At 40.7% G+C, this 25,871-nt stretch overlaps 1 protein-coding gene and 4 long non-coding RNA genes across 8 annotated transcripts; 1 reads left to right on the forward strand and 4 right to left on the reverse strand.

Moving 5' to 3' along the window:
- Positions 1–741: 741 nt before the first annotated feature.
- LOC112494473 lies at positions 742–5,155 on the reverse strand. The gene is made up of 3 exons (XR_003059905.1): positions 5,005–5,155; positions 4,623–4,933; positions 742–4,505 (listed from the first exon to the last, which is right to left on the reverse strand). It is a non-coding gene; the product is annotated as an uncharacterized LOC112494473 (long non-coding RNA).
- A 446-nt stretch (positions 5,156–5,601) lies between these two features.
- Positions 5,602–8,148, reverse strand: LOC112494472. 3 transcript variants are annotated; one of them, XR_003059904.1, is made up of 5 exons: positions 7,608–8,148; positions 6,900–7,032; positions 6,511–6,647; positions 6,063–6,427; positions 5,602–5,776 (listed from the first exon to the last, which is right to left on the reverse strand). XR_003059904.1 is itself a non-coding variant. In XM_025085727.1 (4 exons), exons 1-4 carry the CDS (start codon positions 7,789–7,791, stop codon positions 6,345–6,347), a joined length of 537 nt encoding a protein of 178 aa, XP_024941495.1. In that variant the 5' UTR covers positions 7,792–8,148; the 3' UTR covers positions 5,602–6,344. The 3 variants fall into 3 exon arrangements, 1 of the variants encoding a protein (XP_024941495.1); XR_003059903.1 differs by having other exon boundaries at positions 5,602–5,978; XM_025085727.1 differs by having other exon boundaries at positions 5,602–6,427.
- Positions 8,149–16,604: 8,456 nt separating this feature from the next.
- LOC112494478 lies at positions 16,605–18,155 on the reverse strand. The gene is made up of 3 exons (XR_003059916.1): positions 17,391–18,155; positions 16,840–17,018; positions 16,605–16,754 (listed from the first exon to the last, which is right to left on the reverse strand). It is a non-coding gene; the product is annotated as an uncharacterized LOC112494478 (long non-coding RNA).
- Positions 18,156–19,741: 1,586 nt separating this feature from the next.
- On the reverse strand, positions 19,742–21,835 carry LOC112494476. The gene is made up of 4 exons (XR_003059913.1): positions 21,754–21,835; positions 20,602–20,984; positions 20,141–20,524; positions 19,742–19,820 (listed from the first exon to the last, which is right to left on the reverse strand). It is a non-coding gene; the product is annotated as an uncharacterized LOC112494476 (long non-coding RNA).
- A 190-nt stretch (positions 21,836–22,025) lies between these two features.
- On the forward strand, positions 22,026–24,793 carry LOC107268585. 2 transcript variants are annotated; one of them, XR_003059912.1, is made up of 4 exons: positions 22,026–22,178; positions 22,662–22,808; positions 22,959–23,158; positions 23,380–24,793. It is a non-coding gene; the product is annotated as an uncharacterized LOC107268585 (long non-coding RNA). The 2 variants fall into 2 exon arrangements; XR_001537872.2 differs by lacking the exon at positions 22,662–22,808.
- Positions 24,794–25,871: the final 1,078 nt, after the last annotated feature.

Consider the following 25,871-nt stretch of genomic DNA (forward strand, 5'->3'; position numbering starts at 1 on the left):
TGCATTCCCGTTCAATCTGTCGAACCCTCGAAACCAGGGCGCGAATAAGTAGTACCGCCGATATCCGCTCGTCAGCGCCTCCCTCGCTGCCCCTCGCATGTCCTTTTCTTGCCGCGCTATTCGAAAACGAAAGGAACTTACGGAAACACGCGATAACGTTAATTTACATACTGCTAGTGGACGCATGGTTGTACAGTTACGTGCGTGTGCGTACGTCACGCTTCGGCATGACGAACGTACGACGTTCAAATGGAATATAGGAAATAGTCGAAAAAGCGTGAACGCGTTATTTGAGACTTCAAATAAAAAGTGAAAGGGAATGCATTAACAATGCATCCAAATATGCATTTGGAAACGAGCGTTCCGATGCTCGCAGCCCGAGGCGGGAATTTCAAAAATTGATATTTTTCGTGGGGACGGGGAAAAACTGTATTGGAGGACAGTAGAAAATCGTTCGGTGGAGCATACTATTTAGAATTTTCAAAAAATCGATTTTCTTTTTTTTTCATATTTCGAAAGTATAATATATTACGAATGTACTGGATAAAGGACAAATCGAAATATAAAATATTTATGGAGTTATTGCACATAGCCGAGAGGCCGTCTAAATAGTATGCTCCCCTTAAAGGAGTGAGTAGTCAAGTCGGTACATATATATATATATATATATATATACTATATTACAAAAGTTAATAGCAATAACCATTAGGCAAATCAATTTTATTATCTATTGCCGTAAAGGACCCTCATGTTACATGATCGAGGTAGCCACATTTCCTTGTAATTGCGAACAACTTCAAGTTCTTATTTAAGTCAAAGTAACAACAATAATAAGAATAAAGCGATTCCTATTCGGGCACTGATAACAATTTGTAGCGCGACGATACACAATATCAGATAACACGGACAGTATTGCGTTACGATAGACGATACAAACTGTTATCAACTATTGGCGATGGTAGTAACGATAACGAGAATAATGGCGTATAAGGAAAAATGGCATGGGTAATGTATAAACGGTAACGGCCTGTCCGTTATAATAAATTGTTCAAGAGGAACGGAATAATAAATCGCCCGAAAAATCATGAATAAAAGACCATCCAGTTAAGGCGTACCGACCTATACGAGAAGGGGAAGGAGAAATCAAGGGTGGATAGAGAGAGAAAAGAGCCCCGCTCCCTCCCGCGCCCCGCTTCACCCGGCAGTAGGCGAAGATGAAAATAAAATATGGAAAGGGGCAACGAGGAAAAACAAATTAAAAAAGAAGAAAAAAAAGAGAAGTCAGTAAAACCGAGTGAAAGCTGAACAAAAAGATTTTACTAATTTCAGGGATGAATAACCGTTAGAGATTTCAATGTTGAGGCAGAAAAATTAGTCCGATTATGTTGTATATGATATTACGCGGAGTCGGTCTTCAATTGTACCGTTAAAGAAAAAAAAGTTGCAGGCATAACCATTAAAAGTCAAAGATCGTATCACGCAAATTGGAATTACCTGAGAAGCTTACAAAAGAGTAAAGAAAAATTGTATGCAGTTGGTGAAGAAGAGAAAAGGAAAAAAAAGAAAATTATGGAGTAAGAAATTTCAGTGCTCACGTCATTTTGACTGTAGATTAACATTGTACACTGTTCAATGGGATTTTACGGGGTTGCGATGCTATCCACTTTATTTTTAATGTTCCCAGCAAGATATAAAAAGGTACTTTCTTTGTTCGGCTGGTCCCGAAACAGTTTCCGGAAACCCCTGATAATCGAGGTTAAGTTACAATTCCCAGTGGTGAAATAGCCCCTAAAACGCGGCTGGCTGGCAAGAACCTTGAAAAAGAAAGAACAAAACAAAAAGGTACGATAAAACATGTATGAAAAAAAGAAAAATGTCGCAGAGCAACGTAGTCTTGCGAGTAGGAGACATGCCCATTTTCATAGGGCACTCGGGCGGCAGAGCGACAACTCCCTGAAAGGGGAAATAAATCCGTGGGAAAACATTGATAAAGCCGTTGCTTTTAGTATAGGCGTAGACAAAACGCGTGTAAGCGTTAGAAGTTTTTGACGGTAACGAGAAAAATGAGCAGGGAATTCACGAGTGGGAAGCACCGAGGGGCATGAACAATAGAACAGTAGATAGCACTTGCGAACACTATTTATGAAGATCTGTCAGTTGGGATTTATATATGTGTAATAAATAGTTACTACCAGCTGTTGGCGTTACATTGGAATAAAACAAAGTTGCTTTTTTTTTCCCATCCTGGCTGCGAATGGTCAGCACATGAAAGAATAATTTACTTGCAAAACTAACCGTCACCCCTTATATAAAGTAGATGAGAATCTGGATATGTTTTTTTAGATAAACACCTACGGTATGGAAAGTTCTGAAGGCTATACGGCGATGTATGTACACAGTGTGTATAAGTAAATCGAGGAAAATTTTCGCACGGGTTGCGAGAGGTTGGCAACCGTCCCTTGGCTTCCATATCGCTGGGCAGAACGATGCAGTGGCTTTGTCCGGATCTGTGTCGTGGTCGAGGTTAATGCACTTTCGGGATAAAGCGTAATAATATCTGAATAGAACAACCGTACCGTGATGGTTCTCGACGTATACTGGTTGGGTTATGTTAGGTTAGGTTGCCATCCATAATAGCATTCCCCTTTCGTTATATCTACAAGTTGGCTTTTAAATTCGGATTGCCGTGAAAGAGGGGTTTCGAGAGTTGAATTGTTTGCGGTACGAATGGGATAATGAAGGAAGGAGGAAATGTCGGGTGAAATTAAGCAATAAGAAAATGCAATGCGTTAAGTATTCAGATATGAGAATTACGGTAAAGCGGAATGAAAGTAGTTCGTTAATGGGTTACGGGTGGGGCAGAAGGAGAAAGGGAAAATAGAAGAGAATATGTACATATCAACTTTCGAAAATAGTTATAGCTATTCGACGAACCGTTTAATCGACATAAACGAACCGCGACTTCCACCTAATTTCCGGTTACGATTTCCTGCGCCTAACTTTGCTGCTTTACAGGAATTCCGTAGGATGGCGCCACTGCTGACTCTGGATGACGATTTCCGTGGTGAATAGCGCGCGAGAATCTTCACGAAAACACTCGGTGCTACGAAAGTAACGGAGTACGGGAACGATTATCCAAAAAAGAAAATGGCGGAGTAACGACAATAAAATTGAAATCTGAAATATTTCGTATTGCAAGCGGTAGAGAAGCGCAAGCAGTCAAGAATCCACGAAGAATTTGCTAAAGAATTCATGGCTACCTAGGTATCCCCAAATATCGAAACAACCCGCATATTCGAATTACCAATGAAACCATTCTACATCTTGATCCGTTTCCTGATATCCCAAGAATTCAGAAACCCATCAAGATGGTTAATACCCAGGTTAGCTCATCTAATCAAATTCCTAATCTATAATTCAATTTAACGAAATCGCCCAAGTTGTTTCAGCAAGAAATGGATACTTGAAAACTGATCAGAAGCCTGTCTGGCTAATGTACCACTTGCTTCACTATCTGCATTGGATCAAAGCTGTATTACACTGTATACCAGCATACATACAATAGCCTGTTTGCTGATAGTGGTTTCAACTACAATTCCAACCAATAAACAAAGCTATGACCATGCTGGTAAATCCAGTCAGTGTGACCACCATGGAGAGACACATGTCCACTGATTCCAGGTACCTGGTTGAATCGATAATTTTGAAACTTGGCTAACTCGAGTGCCTTAACGAACTTAACGTGACGTCCCACGACCTCAGTGAACCACGACACAAGGCACTACGTGGTGGATGGGTCAACGCATCAACCAAACAGGGTACGTATAAGAACACACTAGACAGCTAGAGCGAACACTGGCGTACAAAAGATCCAAACATCGATATCCAAAACGACCCATCGAAAATTGACCCAACATTATTTCTCTCCACGTAAAGACAAGATCGAAGAAGGCGTCAGAGCCTGGATAAGAGTGTAATGCCTTTCCATCCAAGGTAAGATTAACATGATGGATGCCCGGGCGTATTACGCTTCCCCAGACATCCGCTGGGCGCAAAAAAGATTCGAAAACTTTTGCGGCGTCCCGCTTACAGAACGGATTTCTTGTTGGCTGTCTCCCGGCGTCCCGGCGTTGGCGTCGCTAACTCTCCCACCGTTCAGGAAGACACCCCTTGCTCCGACGTAACGGTTGGATAGGATGGAACCACGTTGAAGACGAAGCTGAACACGTGAAGGGAGAAAACACGTTAAAGTACCGTCCGTGGCTCCACTTCCAACTTCTCACCCTTCGGTTACCTATACATATGTATAGATATACAGAATGTACATGTAACGTATATATTAGATTGGGGTTTACTTTACCCAACTTTGACTTGTTCTTACACACAGGTTGCTTCTACCTTGATTCGTAATGCCTTAGTAATAACGATAACAGAGATAGATCTCAACCCAGTGTCTTCTAGTTACCATCTACCCCTATCCTTCCTGATAACACTTTATCGCCGTTCTGAAATACAATCATGCATTATTATGTAAAATAATGAAACTAAGATTTATTCATTTTTCAAAGTCAGCTGATAGTCAATGTTAACCTGTATACTATAATCATAAGTTTTAAGATTACTTGTTAGTCTTGCAGGAAAGTAGATTGGCTATTTGCGTAACGTCCTTTCTGTTGTGGATAAGAGTAACTTTATTGTCAAGTTACTGGACAGTCGTTACCGTACAAATTACAGTCAAGTGTAATTTTTTTTTTTAATGGTCACTTATAAATCTCAATACGTGTATCAGGTACTAGGTGACAATAGAGCAAGTTAAACTATACATATTTGTACCTAGTGGCTATTATGAGTCATTACGGTTATGATGCAATGAATCCATACTGTACTTGTGAGACATTAAAAAAATCAGAGACCGTCATTATGGTTAAGCGTCCTGAAAAGAGAGACGTGGCTCTAGAAGGGCAACTAAAAAAAAAAAAAAAGAAAGATAAGATTAAAAAGTACCAGAGGCATGAGGTACTATCCTTTCAGCTTTCGCTTCCGTTTGGCGGGCGAGAGAGACAAATTTTATTGGACCAATAAAGCTTCGTCTTTATCGCTCGACCTGGCAAATTACTTTGCTCGATCTACCGCGAATTATCACAGGACGTTCCCGGGGCTCCTGCCGTGCTTACTGTACTTTATATTGTACATTGGTATATGGAGAATAAGCATTTCCTATTCGAGACGACTGTATGGTGGCCTTAGAAAAATCAATGGATACCTCAAAAAAAAAATTAATGTTGATTGAAAAAAGTATTATATGTACATTATTTATAAATGATTTCCAATTACAATTAAACAACTCACCGTCCGCCTCAATACGGTCCTCACAGTCTCCACTTCCTGTGTCGGCCAACGCGCGTACAGGAAGCCGCTGAGGAGCATCAGGAATGCAACAATCCAAAAAGTCCAAGCTAGCGCGTTCTTCGTTCTAGCAAGGAGCTTCTGTGCAGTCCTGGTTGCGATTAGCTCCTGCGCTGGAATTTCAAGCTTCTGTGCACGTCGCAATATCTCCTGCAAGCGTCTCTTCGCCTGCTCCACATCAGGTACGCCCATGTTTATTTATCTTTTCTTTCTTTCGCCTCAATTTGCCCACCAGATTTTCACGTCGGATTGTTTACACTATAGTAGAGTATAGTTCTTTATGAATCCGAAATTAGGCCTCAAATTTGTCAAGATACGTCAGATAGTGAAATTCTTCTTTGTAGATGTCAATCTTTCTTCTTTTGTCCTTCTACAATCACAGCCTATTGTTCAATCTACCATTTTACTGCTAGTGGGATAGATGTGGTGTTTCCATTATAGCTCCTATACACGAACCCTCGATATTTGTTCTTTTCACGTAAATTGATGGTAAGCATGAGAATTCGTGGACATTTAAGGACTGATAAATTATCACTGCTCGACACGATCAGGTGAAACGACCGACCACGACGCTAGGGGTGAGGATTGAAGAAAAACAAGTCGTTCTCAATTGACCCCCTAGCGGTTCTATATTACAGTAGTTTAATAGTATTTACCCAGAGTATACCCGAGGGAGTCGACGAACGTCCACAAAGGTGATATCGTGAGATCTTGATCATCAATCACATCCAAGGCGATTAATCCTTCGATGGCGGCGGGAGTCACTGATTTGATGACTTGTGTGGACCAATAAATAATCATCGAATCGATTATGGTCGCGATTAATGTCGAGAAGGTCTGACATTAATTCCCTGCCGACTGTAAAGGCTCTCCCTACTTCTGCCAGTCAGGTGACAATTAATGACTGCTCTACTTCCTTGCGAGCTTATGGAACAACATCAATTCAAATTGTACACAAGCGAGACAGTCCTCCTTCTCACGGCGTCAAAGTGAAATATACCCGGCGTAATTATTGTCCTCTCTAGTCACAAGAAAAGTGCTTATCTCGAATAGAGTTCAATATATCACCAGACAGCAACACTCGTGGCATCTATCAGCCCTTACTCTGCTTGTATTCCCACACCGTAACGGAAACATTTATCTCAGCTGGTTGGTACTCCTCATCCGAGAGCACAAGACGTTGACACCGTTTCTTGACGATGTTCTCGTGTGTGAAATCATTTGTTTTTGAATTTATCGTCCTAAGGACAAAAGGAACGCACGGTAAAAGTAGATTGAGTTACACGGATTTTGTGACTAGTGAGAGTGACCGGCGTGACTAGACGTTTGGCAGTACAAATATACCGTCATTACCTAGTCGACTGTCTCGGACCCAGGACAGGCAAGAACTAACCAGCCTAAAGCAAATTACCTGCCCTTATAGATAAAACAAGAGCAGTGCGCATGGGCGTCCACTCGCGCATGCGCACTGACGACTCGTAAAGAAACCTTACCTGCTTCTACTGCCGTTACACTTTTCCACGAGGACTCGACGTCCCTCGTAACAACGTGCCATTGAGTGACGTCGGATCTGACGGAAAGGCGAAGACGCCCGAGCTCGGAGATACACTTGGTACTCGAGACATTCTGAAATGACAGAAGTAAAACAAAAGGCGTAATCAGTCCGAATGGCGTTACCATATGACTAAATACGTAACATTGTCTTTTCGTTCCACGTGCATATATTTCAGACTATATTATGTATTTAAAAATGTATATTATTAACCCGATCAGTGTAAAACACTTTTTTAATCATTTAAGTATAGAGGGAGGTTGAGTCGACTTCATGGTTAAAAAGACTCGAAAATATCTTCCTAAAAATCTGAAGAAATTCATATGCTCATGATACTTTACGATAAAATATTGAAATGTGTAAGGTTTGACAAATTAATTTATTATATAAAGGCTCCGTTCCCTTGCTTGGTTTCAAAATAGGGAAAGTTTGAAATTTTGGCCTGGGTCGAATCGATCCCCCCTCCCCACAGTGATCGGGTTAAATGTGTAATTAGTATTGTACCTATCAATTAAAATATCACTAGATTTTCTCTAACATTCTATACCCTCCTTAACCTCGCAACAAATAGCGCATTATTAGGTTAGGAGGAAATCGTAAAAATGTTACCAAAATGTTATATCTTATTTATGTAATATTATACACCTACTTGGAGTCCATTTCTGGGAAGTTTTGTCAGCAATTAGTTCGAAATGTTCTCTTAAACGTGGAGAATAGAGAGAAACGTTAGCAGGCGATTCGGTAACGACTGTAAAGAGACATTTGGCAAAGTATAATCTGACAAAATCACTGTGGTCCACTGGTGAGTAAATGGGTAGAAAGAGAGGAACCATCGTGGCACTTGTGCTGATGGTACTGATGGAGATGGTCGCAGTGGTAGTAGTAGAAGTATAGGTTATACGTATAACACGGACCCGACCGGAACGATCGATCGCTTAATGGCGACTGGGCGCTCCTGGGCCGAGCAGTCGCTACGGTGACTTGGTAATCCTTTAGAAGCAGCCGCGAAGGAAAAATTCGACGTTAAAAGTATTCGAGTGTGCCACTGGAATCGGAAGCTTGAGTTTCGTACAAAGGGTAAGACTGAAACGGAGAATTGGATAAGGGTGAAACTGTGTATGATGCTTTCACTCAAGATGGATTTTTCAAGTGATTTTCCATTTTCGTAATACAACCTGAAAGCGACTACCGGTAACGTTTAATTAGGTTACTTGGAATTTCGATACATGGAAACGCGCACTGCTTTTTTATTCGTTCACTAGTACCCTCTACCGGACAAATCGCGAACTAAACTTGGATAATTGGAGAATCCTTGAGAAGCACTCCTCGGATGGTCTTCTTGATTTTTATCAACATTCTTATTAAAGGATGCTCTAGAGGCTAGGAGGCACTTTTGGCCTCTTGAATAATTTTCTTTTCTTTTTTAATAATTTTTTCGCTGTTTCTTTTCAGTGACAGAATTTTACTTGGACAAAATAATACTGGGACCCCAAATGCGAATATTACTTGTTGGTGGCGCTTACCTATGGGGACGATTCGAAACGCTTGGAAAAACAGAAGGTTCAGGGAAATAGATAATCGGCTTATATTGTAATCGGCCTACTGATACTGTCAACCCATCCTTGTACTCAAATAGGATCTTCATCTTAAAACTGACAGGGATTCCTGTGGATACTTTTCAAGTAACGCGGTGAAAATGAAATATAGGTATATTATATACACTGTCAATGTCGAGAGACTGATATTTTCATTATATATTATAATTTGTGATATCAATCCTTGTGGAAATCATTGTGGTGAATTCTGTGTTTATACGTGCTCGCTGGTAATGTTGGAAATTAATTACGATGAGAAATTCGTAGTAATTAATATGTCGGCATAGTAGACGCGACGAGTATGGTACAGGCAGTTACATACGCATAAATTCATATAGGTATAGAAGGAGACGTATAAATTGATTGTAGAAAAGTAATTCACAGTTATTTATTTAACGTGCTTGCAAGGATATTCATTAAAAAAATATTTATATTTGGTATTTATTGCACTTTTGTAATCGAACTTTTTTTATAATCGACCCTTACCGTAGGTAATTTTTTGGGAATTTCTGATATTTTTTACATATTTCGTGAGAAATTACAACACTGTGAGGGAACGTGACATTATTCTTCTTGAGGGGGCTAAAATTTATGATACGTAATTTGCCTGCTGGATTTACAGGGTGGGAAGATTATATGTATTGCCAGTCTTGAACCACGGCTGGTACGTACGTATATTGGGATACAATTTGGCCGAGAGCTAAAGCATAGTTGGGTATAGAGGGTGGCTGGTTGGGGTTGGTTCCATTCGAGGAGCGACAGCCGAACAGTGAGAATTTCGAATAATCCCCGAAGCAATTAAAGTACCGGAACCGGAACTGGGGCGTCATGGCTGAATGAAATCCTCGTGGGAATTAATTTAAAGTGTGCGAGAACATTGAAAACAAATACCCGAGAAGAAGGGTCCGCCAACTCACAGTATATAGAGAATTTTTTAACCAGGCCTAGGGTCGATTTTAGGGGTGCGTAAAATTTACATGTTTTTCGAGAATTTTATAAATTTCGCAAGTTCCAGGTATTTATGGAAAAATTGTAATTAAAAATAGCTCGCGTTATCGACATCTATACTGGGTGGTCCACTTGAAACTCACCACGTAAAAGTGTCTGTTACTCGTGAAGATCCGCAAAAAAAATGTTCAAAATATATTTTGAACGACTTTAATATTCGCGATCAAAGTCCATTATTTGGATGTTCCGCTTCTAGTGGATTCACCCTGTATACAGGGTGAATCACGAATCGTGATCAGTTGAGATTACTTTGTTATTAGCAGTCCGATCGAAAGTGTTTTCATCAGCTTTTGCATGGTTTTAAGAGAGCTTTAATGTGATAGTGAAAAATTACTGGTCAACTCTTTTTTTAATGTTTTTTCAAGGTTACCTTGAATTTTTTGCAACTGAACATATAATTTTTTTACGCCTGTCTGTTAGAGGATTTCAAGACGAATTCGGCACATGTAAGGACATGACATTTTTTTCATCTGGTTCGAAAGAAAATTAAAAAACTAAATACTCCTTATCACAAGGAGAATCACAGCTATGCCGTTATACGCATCCATTCTGTCGTCTTCAGTCGCCATCAGTGTAGAGGAGAGGCCATAAAAATTAAAAAACTTTGTATCACAAGGAGAATCACAGCTACGCCGTTATTACGCATCCAATGTTGTTGACAAGTCAAAATTTACCAATCTTAATTGTAGCGATGTTCTAAATGGTCTCCACGAGCTGCAATGCACTCGCGTAGACGGTGAACAAAAGATTGTTTTGCATTCCTTATGGCCTCTCCTCTACACTGATGGCGACTGAAGACGACAGAATGGATGCGTATAACGGCATAGCTGTGATTCTCCTTGTGATAAGGAGTATTTAGTTTTTTAATTTTCTTTCGAACCAGATGAAAAAAATGTCATGTCCTTACATGTGCCGAATTCGCCTTGAAATCATCTAAGAAACAGGCGTAAAAAAATTATATGTTCAGTTGCAAAAAATTCAAGGTAACCTTGAAAAAACATTAAAAAAAGAGTTGACCAGTAATTTTTCACTATCACGTTAAAGCTCTCTTGAAACCATGCACCTTGAAATCATCTAAGAAACAGGCGTAAAAAAATTATATGTTCAGTTGCAAAAAATTCAAAGTGACCTTGAAAAAACATTAAAAAAAGAGTTGACCAGTAATTTTTCACTATCACGTTAAAGCTCTCTTGAAATCATGCAAAAGCTGATAAAAACATTTTCGATCGGACTGCTAATAACAAAGTAATCTCTACTGATCACGATTCGTGATTCACCCTGTATATATTTTTTAATAAAACTGAATTACCCCATCAAAAATTCCCTCGATGAAATAATCTCCTTTATACTGATAGTATTCGGTAGTCCCGTCTCAGGATATCTCTATATAGGCAAGACAGTCGTTTATTACCCCAAAAGAGAACTAAGGGGTTGGAGTCTGGTTAGGGGTAGCTCATTGCAGACTGTCTGGAGATGCCTATCTATAAAAGCCACGAGGTCCATCCACTGCCTCTCTCTGTCCCACCAAGACTTTCTATACCCGGTTAAACTTTTGCACCCTTTTCCACTTATTTTCAGCCTTTCTACAGAATCTGGCACCCCTGCCAGTTCATACGAAGGCCTGGATCATCCCCTATGGCATCTCTACTCGTACAAGCTCAGTCTATGCCCAATAAAAATTGTTCTCAATTTTATTACAGATTCGTTGGCGTCAACAGTTTTTATTTTTATCACAAAAATTCAGACCTAATTTTTCATCCCTTAATAACAGACTCAGTAGCCGCCTCCCTTATTAATCTCAAGTCACATAGAGGCCAGAGGAAATAAAGGAATAATGAGAGAAAGGCAGAAAGAGAGAGAGAGAGAGAGAGAGAGAGAGAGAGAGAGTGAGAAAAAGGTTGCCTCTCTAATTTCAATGATTATCCCATTCGTTTTGAATGGGGTGTAGCCGCCCCTTTTCGGCTGGCGTCCCGAATAAATAAAACGTAGGCGTCCCAGTTTCCTGCGGGTTCGCCAAAGCCTTTCTAAAATTCGTATGAGCCTGTCAAATAAAGAGGTGCGTAAATAAGAGGGAACGCAAAGAGCTACGTAGCTGTCAGGATAGACAGGCACATCTACCTTAATACAGTAACAACCACTCCGAGAGTTCACCCTCCGTCGCCCCCTGCCACCCCCTGCCATCCTCTACCACCAAAATCCAGCGAGGTTGGCATGGATGAAAACATAGGAATTTACCAAGGTACACGAACCAAGTAGGTATAGCTCTAACCGCCGGCATCGTACAAGGGGCCAGCAAAAGGGGATGCCGGCTTCTTCTTCTTCTTCGCACGAAAACTACCCCGCGAATCGGTCTATGAATGTTTAAGGAGATCCCGGCTATGGGGGGGGGTGGAGGGTCGGAGACGAACGCACGTTTTTGAAGTGGGGTTAGGGCGAGAGGGAAAAGGAGGAATAGGGAAAAAAAAGAGCAAAAAAGAAGGGTGGGAAGTAGGATAAGAAAAAGTGAGAGAGACAAAATGGCGGAGAAGAAAATATAAGAAAGGGGTAGAAAAAGACCGTATATGCACATATATACAAGACTGTAGTGTACTACCCTTATAGAGCCGCGCCTATAACCTCGTGTGTTAGATAGGCAACCCTTAGAAGATACAGAACGATATATATATGTATACGCGTCTCTACCGGGTAGTTTTTCAGAACGCTTTATGCCGTCACTCTCGCATTCCACCGGCTGGGCTGTCGGTCCCGTTACTTTTTTAGCAACCCTTATTTACTCCAACCCCCGTTCGACCCCGTATAAATAAGTGACTCCTCGCTCATTCGCATCGTCCAATGTAAACCGTAAAAGCATACAGAGCCTACAGTTTTCATTCCACTTTGTTGTTCCATCTACTTGATATCTTTTACCTTCCCCCCCTCCCCCTCCAATTCTCATCCCCTATATTCAACCCTCAAAAAGAAGAATCATTTATAATTTAACCTCAATCGCATTAAAATCAGATTTATTTATAGATTAAAAGTCAGTGTACCTCTCTACTGCACGTTACCGTATTTCTCCACTACCCTTCAGGGAATGACTTCAGGGGTGTAAGGGGGGTGCAACGATACCCCTAGCTTAGTTAACCGTGCATTGTATAACCTACCGACTTTCTCATAATTTTCAATGTATTTTTCATTTCTCTCGTCATTTTTTTTTTGTCTATCGTTATGTCGTTTAATTTCCCTGGAGGTTTCATGCGCAGCTCTTGGGGAGGGAGGGTGCGACGCGAGGAGGGATACGGCGGGCTAGATAAACAGAAGAAAAAAAAGGGGGAAATGTACACGAGAGAAAGAAGAGTCTTTTTTGCGCCCTGTCCACCCTTTTACTACCCCTTACGCAAGAAACAGGGTCAACCGAAATCAAATTTAACCGTCGAGACTGACGGGTCGGTTTTATCGTCGATTCTCCTTATCAAACATGGCGATCGACATTTCGAATTAACAGATTTTTAAGTTACCATACACGGAAGATAGATCGTCTACACGTGGAGAAAAAGGAGAGAGAGACAGAGAGCACGAGTAAAGTGATAAGAATTAATAGGAGGGGTTGATTTAACCCCTTATATATATATAATAAATTTACTTTCTAGCCTCACGGACAAGCACAACACTTTACCCTTCAGTCTTTTACTCTACAAATTGACTCAACCGATCAAATTGAAACTTTATCCCCAATTCCACGTATAATCGGCGCTGTATGCCATCTGTGATACTATATATAGATAAATAAAATATGTTAAGCATGTATATATATGTGTTAATGTAAATGTAATATATATGTTAATTGTTAACCAACGAAAGTTACGTCCTCTCTGAATCTCTATCATGATGCGAGGATAAGTCTTCGGTTTTGATTATCTTCTCTTTATTAATTCCCTATGAATTTATTGGCCATGCTGCGTGACCTCGATTTATCTTCTGACGATTACGGGGCTCCTCGACACTTTCGATCCCACTCCTCCCTTCCCCTCGCCGGCATCGCCCTATCAACCTTCACCCTCTTCTCATCGTTCTCAATTACTCTTTATACCTCGCGCACTGCAACCATACATAAACTGACACATCGCCACTCACTTTTATCGTTATCCATACATAGCTATCAGAAAAGAGGCGAAAAAAAGTAGTCAGCCAGACAATAAAAGTCACCGACCTGAATTGGAATGAGAAAAATAAGACTAAAATTTAACAAAACTTCTCTACGCCCATCGTATCACGTTTAAGACACAAGATTCTCAAGTGTACTTCGTGCGACCGTAGCTCCTCTCATCTGACTCTCAAAACCCGCGGGTCCTGGATCTAGCGGTCTTCCTTTTTCTCCGTCAGTCTCGTACGCAGGGGTGGAATGAAAAATTGTTGAGTGATCTTTAAATAGGGGGTTGGAGGGTGCTGGTATGGTTAGGAGAGGGTGGCCAGGATGCACCAATGCCACGGGGATAAGTTTGTCCCCGGGGGGGTTGACCGACGAGGAGGGGGTGTCTTCTCGCAACGATATTCAAAAGGAGGACTTAGGTCGGAGCTTAGGGCCTACCTTCGTCCCTACTTTGGGCTCCCACGAGTCGCAAAAAGTCATTACGATCCTCTCGACTCGAGTTGCCTAACCACTTCTTACACTGACACCTCCTCCCAACCGTACTTTAGTTGTCCCGCGGCGTCGCCAGAAAATACCACTGTGCCTTAGCCATACGATCCTCTTCCATATTTCTCTTTGTGTCATTTAAATCTTTGGACCCCTCGAGGTATTATAATAAGACAGAAAGCAGATGACGATGCCAAATACAGAAGCCAAGGGATATTTAACTTTGATAAGGAATTCTTTGTTGTTTTACTTCATCCCCTATTTCGTAACTTCGTTCCTTTCGCCTCTCCCGTACCAAATACAAAAAATCTTTAGGGGCATCTTTACGTGCAAGGATAACTCGAAAAATACGAATTTCGAGGTCGGATGTAATGTGGATAAAAATTTGGAAAAAAAAATTATTTTTTTTTTAAGACAAACATGCTTTACAAACAGTTGGCATTCGTAACGAGCATCGAGACAGGTTTCTGGTTGATAAACGGTTCTAATGCGAAGGGGCTTGTGGTCGCTTTTAAAAATATATCAAGCAACCCCTAACATTACCACTGGCAAAAACAAAGGTTTCCTGCCTCTGGAAAACTTTGGCCTTCAGACAGCCCTGTGCTATTTTTAAAAGGGAATAATACGTATTAAGATGAAATCTTCCCGTTCTTTGTTCATTACTGTCGCGGTACTCGGAACAGTTATGTGCATTATATATATATATTTTTCTCGGTCTATCGACTCATCCACCTTTACCTTGTCTGCACTCCCTATAATTTCAACCCTCCTTCTCTCAGATCTCGTTCCCATCTCTTTTGATGTTTCACAAGGCGACGATCAGCGATGCGATACTGTTTAAAATTCCCGCCAAACCTTAGTCCCTTTTTCGACTGTGTTTATGGTAGTGTCGAGTGTGCCAGGTCAGACATATATATTGAATTTATATAACCTAATGCTTGGTTTACATGATTCATTATACGTAAAATAAATTATACAGGATTCTGTATAATACTGTGAAAACAGGATAAAAATCTGTCAGCAGATAGTGTCTATAATAATTTAATAGACATTTTTTTAATTAACTATATCTATATGCACTGCCGTCAGAAAGTTTCCGGACGAGGGTCGGCAAAAAATTGAACTAAAACTCAAAAACGTTTGGGGTGTGTTTCGCGTCGTACAGAGGAGCGGGTATATACGTTATTTTGTAGAAAAATCTTAAATACGATTTATTTGAATGCTGGGAAAAAAGAATGCAAAAAGGTTCAAGTACAGTTCATAAGTCTGGTCTAGAAATTTTCCGACGGCAGTGTATAAATTGCAGTGACTACGATTTACGTCTACTAAAAATTTAATCAATAAAGCGAAACACTGTATAGACGTTAACGTTACGAGGTTTATTGATAAAACGAAAATATCGTACATATTACCAAATCATGTCGGCAATTTAATTACGTCCTTCGTTATTGTATTACCCGGTACATGTTATATGCTGAAAAAAAATATATCGTAGACTCCCCTTCAAAAGAATATTTTGCATATACATAAACCGCACGCCGAGACTAGGTATTACATAAATTTCATGAAATACATAAATCTTCGTAGACATCAAACTTACATATTCGAAATATAAACAGCGAAGGTATTACATAATTAATTTACGTAATACGACCCAGGATAATGACAAGTTCTAAGAATATAGAACACGTACCTTCGGAACTTTGGATAAAAAATTTAGACGCCATTACGATCTATCTCAATTTTACGATATTACCTCATGCTCGATTCATACATAGATTACGTTTGTCCAACAGAAGACCGCATCTTTTATTCTATTGTACCATACCAACTCCCCATTCTCTGTCATACCATTGAGTCGAGGACTTGTTTTGCCTCACACTGTACAACCGCCATTATTCATTCCACTCCTGACACTGTAGAATAGACGTTAAAATTAGTCTGGGTATCAAACGCAACACTAGCGCCGTCTTTAATAACCCGAGTGCTTATTGTATTTGCCGCTTAAACCTGTTAGTACCGATAATAGACGCAGCGACACTAGCGCCAACGTTACTACGATACACGGGCCATACAAAGCAACGGAACGGGATCGTAAATACGATTGAGAATAATACAAGGTAAAATACATATAATATTGAAAGGCTCAATTAAGCATAGAGTGAGTTATATAAAGGGTGTACCCGGCAGAATCTAATGCTCCATTTTCAACTTAATTTATTGCCGGCCATTGTACTTTGAACGGAGTCGATTTCAAGGAGCTCGAGTAATTCCCCGTAGAGAAGCGGAACGTAAGCGAACCGAACCATCGGAGAAGGCATACAGAAGGAGGAAGGTAAAACAGAAGGAACGTAGGAAAACGACTGACAGAAGTGATCCCAGGAAATCCAGGAGATATTACGAAGGTAGGATATACAGATACCCGTGAACTTGGCAGCATTGCACATTGTTTCTCATTCGATCGTCTTATAACAACGCAATGCCGTAGCTATCTCTTCTCGTTCTCTCGTTCGATCCGGTACTACCAAATATTTGTCGCTGACGACGACACCTCGTTTCACGGGGTAGATTAGCAACCCTTAAATGATTGATCAACAACCCCCAATAATCTCATATGTAAATTTACCCTAAATATTACAGGTTATAAATCAGTATTAACTTACCTCAGTCAAACAAATGACTTTTTCCTCTTAGTATCCTATACCTACGACGTATATATATGCCTGCCATGTGCGATGACCCACAATTTTCTTTGTTCCTCAGCATCTCTCTCTTTAGCGTCGAGACGCGTTTATCGTTGGGGACGTCGTGCGAGACGAGTTCTTTCATTAACGTGACGATGCTTGACAGATCAATAGACGCCATTAACGTGACAGAGCATGAGGTCATCACCCTTCCCTCTTCCTCCACCCTTCGTGTATGTAACTCAAATGGCTTGGTAAGTCATATATGTATATATATGTTTTATATGTATGTAGGGAAGGGGGGGGGGGTTAGAAAACCACCCCTATTCCATGAGAACGAACGAAAACAAAACGGTGTTGCGAGGGGTGATACATTTTTTTGTTTTCCTTGTTCTGCTCTCTCTCATCCGGATTACACAGGGGTTGGTTTATGGGGGTGGAGAGAGCGAGGGAGGATGAGGAGGGGGGGGGCGGGAGTTTGGGAGGAAAAATAAAACGAGCTAACGGGGTGAATCGCTTTATACTGTTACCTTAGCACTGTCGCAAATACACTCTTGCCTTCGGCACAGTCACAATCAGCTTTAATTACTTCCAGTTGCGAAATATGGAATGGAGAATATTGACAGATGGGTTCACGTGGTATTACGTACGATGATCTCTCGTTCTGTTGCATCAATTGGATTTTCCAGATACATGCTCATTTCGGTCAAGCATCAATTGACAAGATTTTACTGCCAGAAGCAGGTAAAGTTTTCCAATTGGATGTTGGCAGCTGGCCAGTAGCGGCCGACTGATCGGAGCAGGGCCCCAAGGGTGCTTTGGATTTTTTAAGTTTCGTATACCTGCCGTGAGTGCGAGTGAGAGGGACTTATGTGGTGTTACGTGCGTTGGACAAGGACGCGTATACCAGCTGCACGAATTATTCATAGGTGAGACACTACTTTCTTCAATTGATTTTGTATTATTTGAATTTTTATTTTACTTCTAGTTGTGCTTCTTTTTTCCTTATTGGAGGAATATACAAAAACTATTAATATAATCCATACCAGTGGCTGACGCTTTTCGGAATGTGACGTGTGTTGAAATGGCGGTGCACATGGTGCACAGTCAAGGTTAACAGTAACGTATGAGCACACGCGTAAGTTTGCCCGTACATTTTCTTGACGCAAATACGAGAAACCGACGACAGCTGACACTACATGAACTCTGTCGCGACTTCCTGAAGCCTGATTAAACATACGACAATCAAACCTGAGCTTCGTTTGTTTACTGGCTAAAGAGTTGCTGGCACAAATTCTCGCGAGAGAACTTGACAGTGCCATATATATATATATATATATATATATATACAATATACATATATATCGACCCACGAGGAAGGGTTGGCGGAGGAAGCATTGAGTAATGCGTATAGAAGATTGCGAGGAGAAAAAGCATAAAATAAGATTTAAAAAAAACGTACGATATCGAAATTTCAAAATTTTAATTTGTAAAAATAATTTTTTTATACATGCTTTTACCTCTGTTGACAGAGCTACCAGAGCTAGCACAACTTCAATTTCTGTACAATCAAAGACAAGGGGATAAAACTCGTGTCGAGAAATAGGTACGCTCCTGAAAAGCTGGAGTAGCGAGAAAAACTAAGTGGTAGGTGGTACGCGCTCGCGTAACCAAGGGGTACCAGCCATGGTGGATATCCAATGTGGGGAGTGAAAGGGAGGGGAGGGCCCCTAAGTCCCTCGACAATTTATTTTTCAATTTCGCCAGCGCCGACGTAAGCCTAATAACGGTGCCATCTCTCCCCATAACGCGAAGCACGTCAAGCCTTGGCCCATCGTAGAGGAGATGTTTGGATGGTAGGTAGTGGAGAGGCTGCGTTACCCGATGCGTACGGATTCGAGATGACGGTGTGTATCCGTCATATATTTTTCGACCTCCCTGCCACCTCCATGCCACCCTCAACGGAACGGACCCTGTCGTAGAGCCGCGAATGTGTTTGCATGATTCCTCGTCTGCCTTCTGGTAAAATCATCTCCAACCCACTTACTTTTTACTCCTGTCCCTCATCCAGCCCTACCTGAACCTAAAAATCTTATCCACCTCCACGTGTCAGCCTCTTTCTTGGGGTTACAGCCATCTTTCGAGGATTTTCGCACCCTTCGTTATCGCCGCCTGGATACGTCAAGAGGATTTTCTACAGGGCAAAAGAATTTTTTACAAACAAAATTGCCAATCGAACCTACCTCAGGATCTTCTTGGGACAGCCCGTGTTACGTTAAAAATTGAATGGTGCGAGCTGCTTCTGCAAGGCTGCTCCTATGATGTACCATTTATGTAGATGGGTACCTGGTTATATTTTTTCATTGCTCCATTTTACTGTCTTTGTATTTCCAATAAAACACCGCCACTCGAGCAACAGCCAAGAGCCTCCTAACACCAGGATCCATCATTTCACCACGCTCTTCGTCCTTCCTTGTATTCATTCTTCAGCAATACTCCCCATATAGATGGTGACGAATGCTCGTCTATCGGAGTGCACTTTAATGCGATGCAGGAAGGATATCACATGGACGCTACCCGTACCTCTTTATAGCTGCAGGACACATCTTCCTCGTCTCCAGGAGTAGAAGCAGCAGGACCTGTACCAGTACAGTTGTATACGAAGAAGGTATGGCTCTGGGCTTTCCGGTTAATTCACAGCACCATTTTCTACGTTTTTTTAATTTCTCCAACTCTCACCCCGGGCATGCACTGTCTATGTACCTATACAGTAAAGTATATCACCCTATATAGGTATACTTACATGTGTATATATATATACGTATAAACTCTAATCCTGGCTCTGAGCCCAGAATCAAAAGCACCCTTAGCGCTCCTAGTACCCGGTCATACATTTTCCAGTACTCCACCCTGTCTGTCCGTTACCTGTACCCCGTCTTCGTGGTCCCAGCACGTGATTCCTAGAGGAGAAGCAGAGTTAAAAGAGCTAGAGAATATATAGGTGCGAGGGAATAGAACGTCGAAGTGGATGAGGAAGAGAAGTACAGGGGTGCAATGGGGATCCATCCTCGACTGGATCCGGAAGGGGTGGGTCCTGGCTCCTCGGTTTAATTTGGTGGCTGTTTATTTGCCCACACGGTACCTCGTCCACCGTTCCTCCTGAGGATGAGGGGTTTGCTACCCCTACCCATACTTCCCTACTGGCGAAGCTTCATTCCTCATCGGGTCTCCCTAGCTCCTCCGTGGTAAACACTCCCAAAGACAAATAAAGAGAACCAACCCCTTTGTCATCTCGCGAGATTCTGCTATGGCTACAGCCGCAAGCAATTCACGAACAGACTGCGCCATCCTCGAGGCAATGAAACAAGGCCGGTGGCTTCCTCCGCTCATTCCATCCTTCCTTCCTTCCTTCCTTCCGTCCTTTCTTTCTTCATTCATTCGTTATCATTTGTTCATTCCATTCGTGTTTGTTACGTACCCTTTTCCTTCGCTTTCTGAGATTTCACTGTTTACCCAAGTTTGAAGCCACGTCTCGTCTGGTTATTGTCTTTTATCTGACGCCTCTCTTCATCCTCCTTTGTCTCTCTTGACTCGTCGCTCATTCACTGTTTCTCTTTCTCTTTTCCTTTCTTGCCAATCTTATACAAGCGAGATTGCTGCCAATCTGTAAATATATATACTATATATATACGTATACCTATACTACAGCCGTCTTTACCGCTTTACTATTGGAAATTTTACCTTCGGCCTGATAGCTCAATTTTCTTCTTACCACTTTTTTTACACGGCTCATTCCTTCACATTTCTTTAACTATTTACTTTTCTTTTCTTCACGCTGAGAATCGTAAAACTTCAATGTCTGTCTTCTGTAATCTTGAGATGATACTCTTTTTTTTACAGGGTGGCCCTGCTGGAGAATATGCTTGCTTGTCATTTTGGGAACTAATAAGCCGTCCCCGGTTAGGTACCCCAGTCGATTACAAGCGAGAAGATTGCGTTTTTTTTTTCTTATTGGATTTCAAGACCATCGCCATCGTACGATTTTAGACTTCTATTTGGAACTGCTCAATAACTGTGGCAATAAATTGGAGTTTTTTCAACTTCTGCTCTCTTTGTCGCTCGTCCTAAAGCAGAAGTTTGCTTTCAACCCCCTTTTACATTTAGGGAATGGGAAATCCGCTGCTTGACTTTATGGTGATTCTAGCTGTACGAGCTTTCGTTATATTTAAAGATTCTTTAGAGTGCTTCGAATAACTTCAAGGACAGCACAGAGGTTACAACAACTGTTATTTCGCACGATGGAGTTTCAGGCGGATTAGGCAATTTTGAATTGGGACACTATTTGTCTAGTTTATTGAACCCTTAAAGGATGTTACCCCTTTGGGTGTTTGTTTATTCAGTGGGAATTCGCCAGGACGAATGACGTCGGGCAAGGCAAATATTACAAACAATAGCATGCTTAATTGTTTGACAAATTAACTGTAGGGTATCATTATAATTAGCTTGCGAAAGAGTACAATGCCGTCGTATACACATTATTATTGAAATTGTAATATTTCAAAGCGAATGACAAACACTTTGGTCGACGGGAATTAACTTTTTTATCGTACGTTACATTCAGAATGTCTAATGTGGTGCCATCTTGTAGATGATACGATAATTGATGGTCAGTCGGTAAAACAGGAAGCACGTCATTACCTGTCGTCGGTAAAGACGATATCTAGTCTTGTACGTCCAATATGGCGTTTTCGGTCGGTAGAATTTTCTTGTACCAGGTGCAATCTAGCTCTATGCTTTAATCTTACTTTCTTACGGTTGACAACTTACCGCTAGCTCGACAACGATTGAACACAATTTATCCGCGTTAATAAAGTAATAACTGTTTCTACTCACGGGTGGTCGGATTCTCCATTATGCTGTGCTGTTTTTCGTAATTAGGCTGAAGAACTCTTTTCGCGACATTATGCTTTGGCATCTCTTTGAACTCAGGACGTAAGTGAAGTAATATAGAACCACGCCGGAGTCAGGATAGTAACAAAAGAATATCGCATTTATTTTTCTCTCCGTGTATGTACATACAAATATCCGCGCGTTACCGTGTCGGTTTACCGGTGGACTATTTAAACTTGTCGCGCGTCACCTAGTGGCTGCTGAATCAACTCGCTTACCGGCGTCCGGTTGTTGTTACGCTACGAGCGGCTCGCGTAATTTTCTCGTGCAAGCTTGCTGATTTACGTGCGATGTGCTTACAATACATTACGATGTTTCACGAGAATCCCTAATATAATTATCTTGAGTCAACAATGACATCAAACCCGGTAAGTTGCCTAGTATATTTATCTTTGCTCAACGGTGCCAATAAAGGCCATTAATAATTGATATCTACTAAGCCGTTTGCGTACGCTAGATGGCAGCACCATACACATCGGATGTTTGAATTTAAAAAACACGAATCCAAAATTCTATACAAAATAGTAATTTGCAAGGAATAAAAGGAGCAGAAAAATATAAAATACCATATTTTCCAAAACATACTAAGATTCCAAAATCATTTTCCCAACAATACTGACTCTTACATTCTGTAAATATGACAAACTTCACATCCTTTACGTCTCTCCCTCTGTGCTTTCTCATTTAAAAAATTGTTCTCTCTCGCAATCCCCTATAAATGCCACCATATATTCCAACGGAGGGTCGAATAATACAGCAGAATGATTTACAATGGCGCACACACGCGAGATTTCCATCTTTCCTTTTTTTCTACCTCACGCTGCACCTCTAAAGGGGTTGGTTTTCCTTAGGAGTGTCAGCGACGCACGGGGAGTCGGAGACGTGGAGGGTGCATGAAAACCGACCAATCGCGCAATAAGCTGGCAAGAATAAAAAGTGAAGAAGAAAAAAAAATGGCGCAGGCTCCGAATGCTTCTGGTACCTACCCACACATACAGGTCTGGTACCTATACCTGACAGGACCTCGGTGTCCTGGCTCGACCTGGACTTTTATTACAGATTAGCCCCTTTGGAACCATCGATACCCGATTCGGGGATGCTTTTACGAGCGTGCACCCCTATAAAAGTATCTATTTGCTGTTTTCCAGGTTCGCGGCTGCACACGGATCCTCAGAGGAGTAATGGCCGCCGCCGTGAGAAAGAGGACAGGCCATACGAAATGGAATGAAGCGAGGTGGAGGAAGTGAGAAGAAGAATGAAGAAGACACAGAAGAATACAGTAGGGGATGAAGAACGCCCTTCATGATTTTTAAGGAGTCTTTCTTGGGACGAGGATCCTTTTTCTTCGGTATGGACTCTTTCTATTAGTCGGATGCTGCGGGACCATTTCTTGGTATTCTTTGCTCCTTTGGTATGTCGGCAGCAATTTTTTGGTTCTGTCAACATCGCGTCCTGTCTGCTTTCTGCATTTTTTTCTGTTCTTGGATATATGTACATTTTTGCAACAATAATTCTTTTAATTCAACTGTCACATTTTTTTATTTTTTATTTTTTTTTCATGTGTTTCAGACTTTTCGCCTCGCTATCGTTTTGACTTTTACGAGGACTTCGATTATACGACCGTCGATATCGATCATCGAATACTTCTAAGATTCACATAAATTCTAATCGCCTTTATCTCATTTGGATTTCTGCGATAGCACATGCCACGTCTGATAATCAGATCTTCGGTTTAATTAGACGTCAAGTGGCTCTCTTTAGCGGCACGAAGACGGCTCTATTATTTGTCTCTTGCTTATCGTACAATCGTGATAGAGAAAGAGAAAAATAATAATACAGGGGTGAGGCAGTCTCTCTGAAAATCTTTGGTTTAAGACTAATCCTACTGTCTCCCTTAATATCGCTAATAACCCGAAATCTTTATAGCCATAATTCCCGCCAATTGACGTAATAGAATTCTTATTTATCAAAACTTTTTTTTTTCTTCACAAAATAACGCGTACACGTGTCGCGCACTGTTACGACCAAGCAATCCATGAGAGGCGGTACTTTTTTGAAATTATTACATAACTTAAAAAAAACCTTACCGAATTAATGGCTGTCAGCAGTACTTTCCATTCGAAATTGTATACCGAAATTCCACTTACTCGCAAATTCCTTCGTAATTCCGCCGAGTAAGAAATTTAAAAAAAAAAGATTCTTCAGTCGTATCAGTCGCATGATAACAGTCATCAGTATCTGATCTGATCTTAAAACTCTAAATCTCCATTTTACCCTATAATCATTGCGTTAATATTGCCACCCCTATTTCACTGAAGAACGATCCAAATATAGTCATGACTTACAACATTTCAAAACAAGAGGGAGAGAGGGGATGATAAATATTTTTTGTAATTCCACAGTAAAAAAACGTCTCGGCGCATTAAGCCGATTAGAGGATGAACAAAAAAAAAGATATGATAACATACCGCCAATAGAATCAGCTTTAATTTATAAATCGTTATCATCATTGTCGTTAAGCATTAAAAGCATAAACACCTGTGACTATAAAAAAATAATTTTGGTACACAAAAATCTGAATAAATCGCTACCATTAATACACAGTGTAACTAAACAATAATTTATGGTATTCCATCTTTAACCAATCCGTGTAATTTGTAGTGGCTCATCCAAAAATAATTGACAGTCACAAAAACAGTTGTCGACTTCAGTCAAAATCCAGACGTATATTCCGTCATCACTACATAGTATACATATACACACACTTGTAAAAGATTGAAATTCCCATAGGGACTAGCAGTTAATAACGCCCCCCCCCCCTCCTTCCCCTCCCACAGAATCAACCAAGAAAATTTGCATAGCCATGATTTACATTCACAGCATTCGATGGTCCATTCATCCGCAGTCATCGCATACCCAGTCATTCAAAATATATCTATAGAGTAATCCAAAAAAAATATCATCTCGTTACCCACCCCATACTCATTACCCATAACCATAAAAATATTGCCCACGTGAAAATTGTTCAAAATTCGTGTATTTGAAAATTAAAAAAAAATTATAAAAAAATATTGCATATTCACCATTATACAGTTATTAGCCATATATACAATTGCCCATATACATACGTGATATCATTGGACGTTCCTTGCAGGAGACCCTGAAACGATGTGTGAAGAAGTAAGAAAGTAAAAAAGTACAAGAAAAAAGAAAAAAAAAAAAGAAAGAAAAAGAAAAAGATCTCGCTCCTCGTCGAAGACTCCTGAAACTTGTTTCTGTGTCTATTTCCAAGTGGGATGGGGTGCTTTTGGCTTTCGAGGGGGATGAAGTGGATGAACCCGGGTATGGGGTCAGACATCGATCTGGTAGTTAACTCAAGGGTTCCCTAGGGACTCGTTTTCGCTTCTACTCTTCCACTCTGTATCCCTCTTTCTGCTGGGCCACTTCCATTCCCGAGACTCTATGTCTGTATACATGCTATATGTATGTATGTATATATATATATACACTAGACGAGTGTCTATTACTCTTTTTCAGATTCATAGTTCAGCCAGACGAAGTTACGTCAGATACACTATATATACCAAACTACCTTACGCAATGACTATGATTTCTTTATTATGGTCATACCATTATTTACACTCCCTTTTTATTGTTCTCGAGAATTACGTATCTCTTCGCTGGTCCCTTTCGGTCGAGTTGACAACTTCGCTTGGTGTATACATATATAGGACATTGGATAAAATGCGCGCAAAGAAGGGCTGGTGAGCATTGGGTCCATGGAATTGCACCAAGTATAGATATATTGTACACAAAAAATTAACAGCAATGACTTCTTTTTTATTTATAAACATTATTATTCATTCTTATAGATTTTTTTTTTTTTGTTAACATTATCGATTTTCGCTCGATTGTCAATCGATTAGACTTCCGGGCTAATTATAACCACGTGGGAAGGATACGTGTGTGTGAAAATTCGAAGTTGGGTGAAATTGAATAAATTACCAGAAACCCATTTTTTTTTTTTTTTTTTTTTTTTTTTTTTTTTTTTTTTTTTTTTT

Source organism: Cephus cinctus, unplaced genomic scaffold (assembly GCF_000341935.2).
Source record: "Cephus cinctus unplaced genomic scaffold, Ccin1 Ccin1_scaffold0564, whole genome shotgun sequence".
NCBI classification, from domain to species: domain Eukaryota; kingdom Metazoa; phylum Arthropoda; class Insecta; order Hymenoptera; family Cephidae; genus Cephus; species Cephus cinctus.

What these genes read in the sequence shown, in the direction of transcription:
- LOC112494472 (XM_025085727.1), bottom strand. Translation starts at nt 7,791, where the DNA reads ATGGTTCCTCTCTTTCTACCCATTTACTCACCAGTGGACCACAGTGAT. An exon ending in TTCCCAGAAATGGACTCCAA is followed by an intron (nt 7,033 to 7,607) that starts GTAGGTGTATAA and finishes CTGTCATTTCAG; the next exon opens with AATGTCTCGAGTACCAAGTG. An exon ending in TGTAACGGCAGTAGAAGCAG is followed by an intron (nt 6,648 to 6,899) that starts GTAAGGTTTCTT and finishes TTTTGTCCTTAG; the next exon opens with GACGATAAATTCAAAAACAA.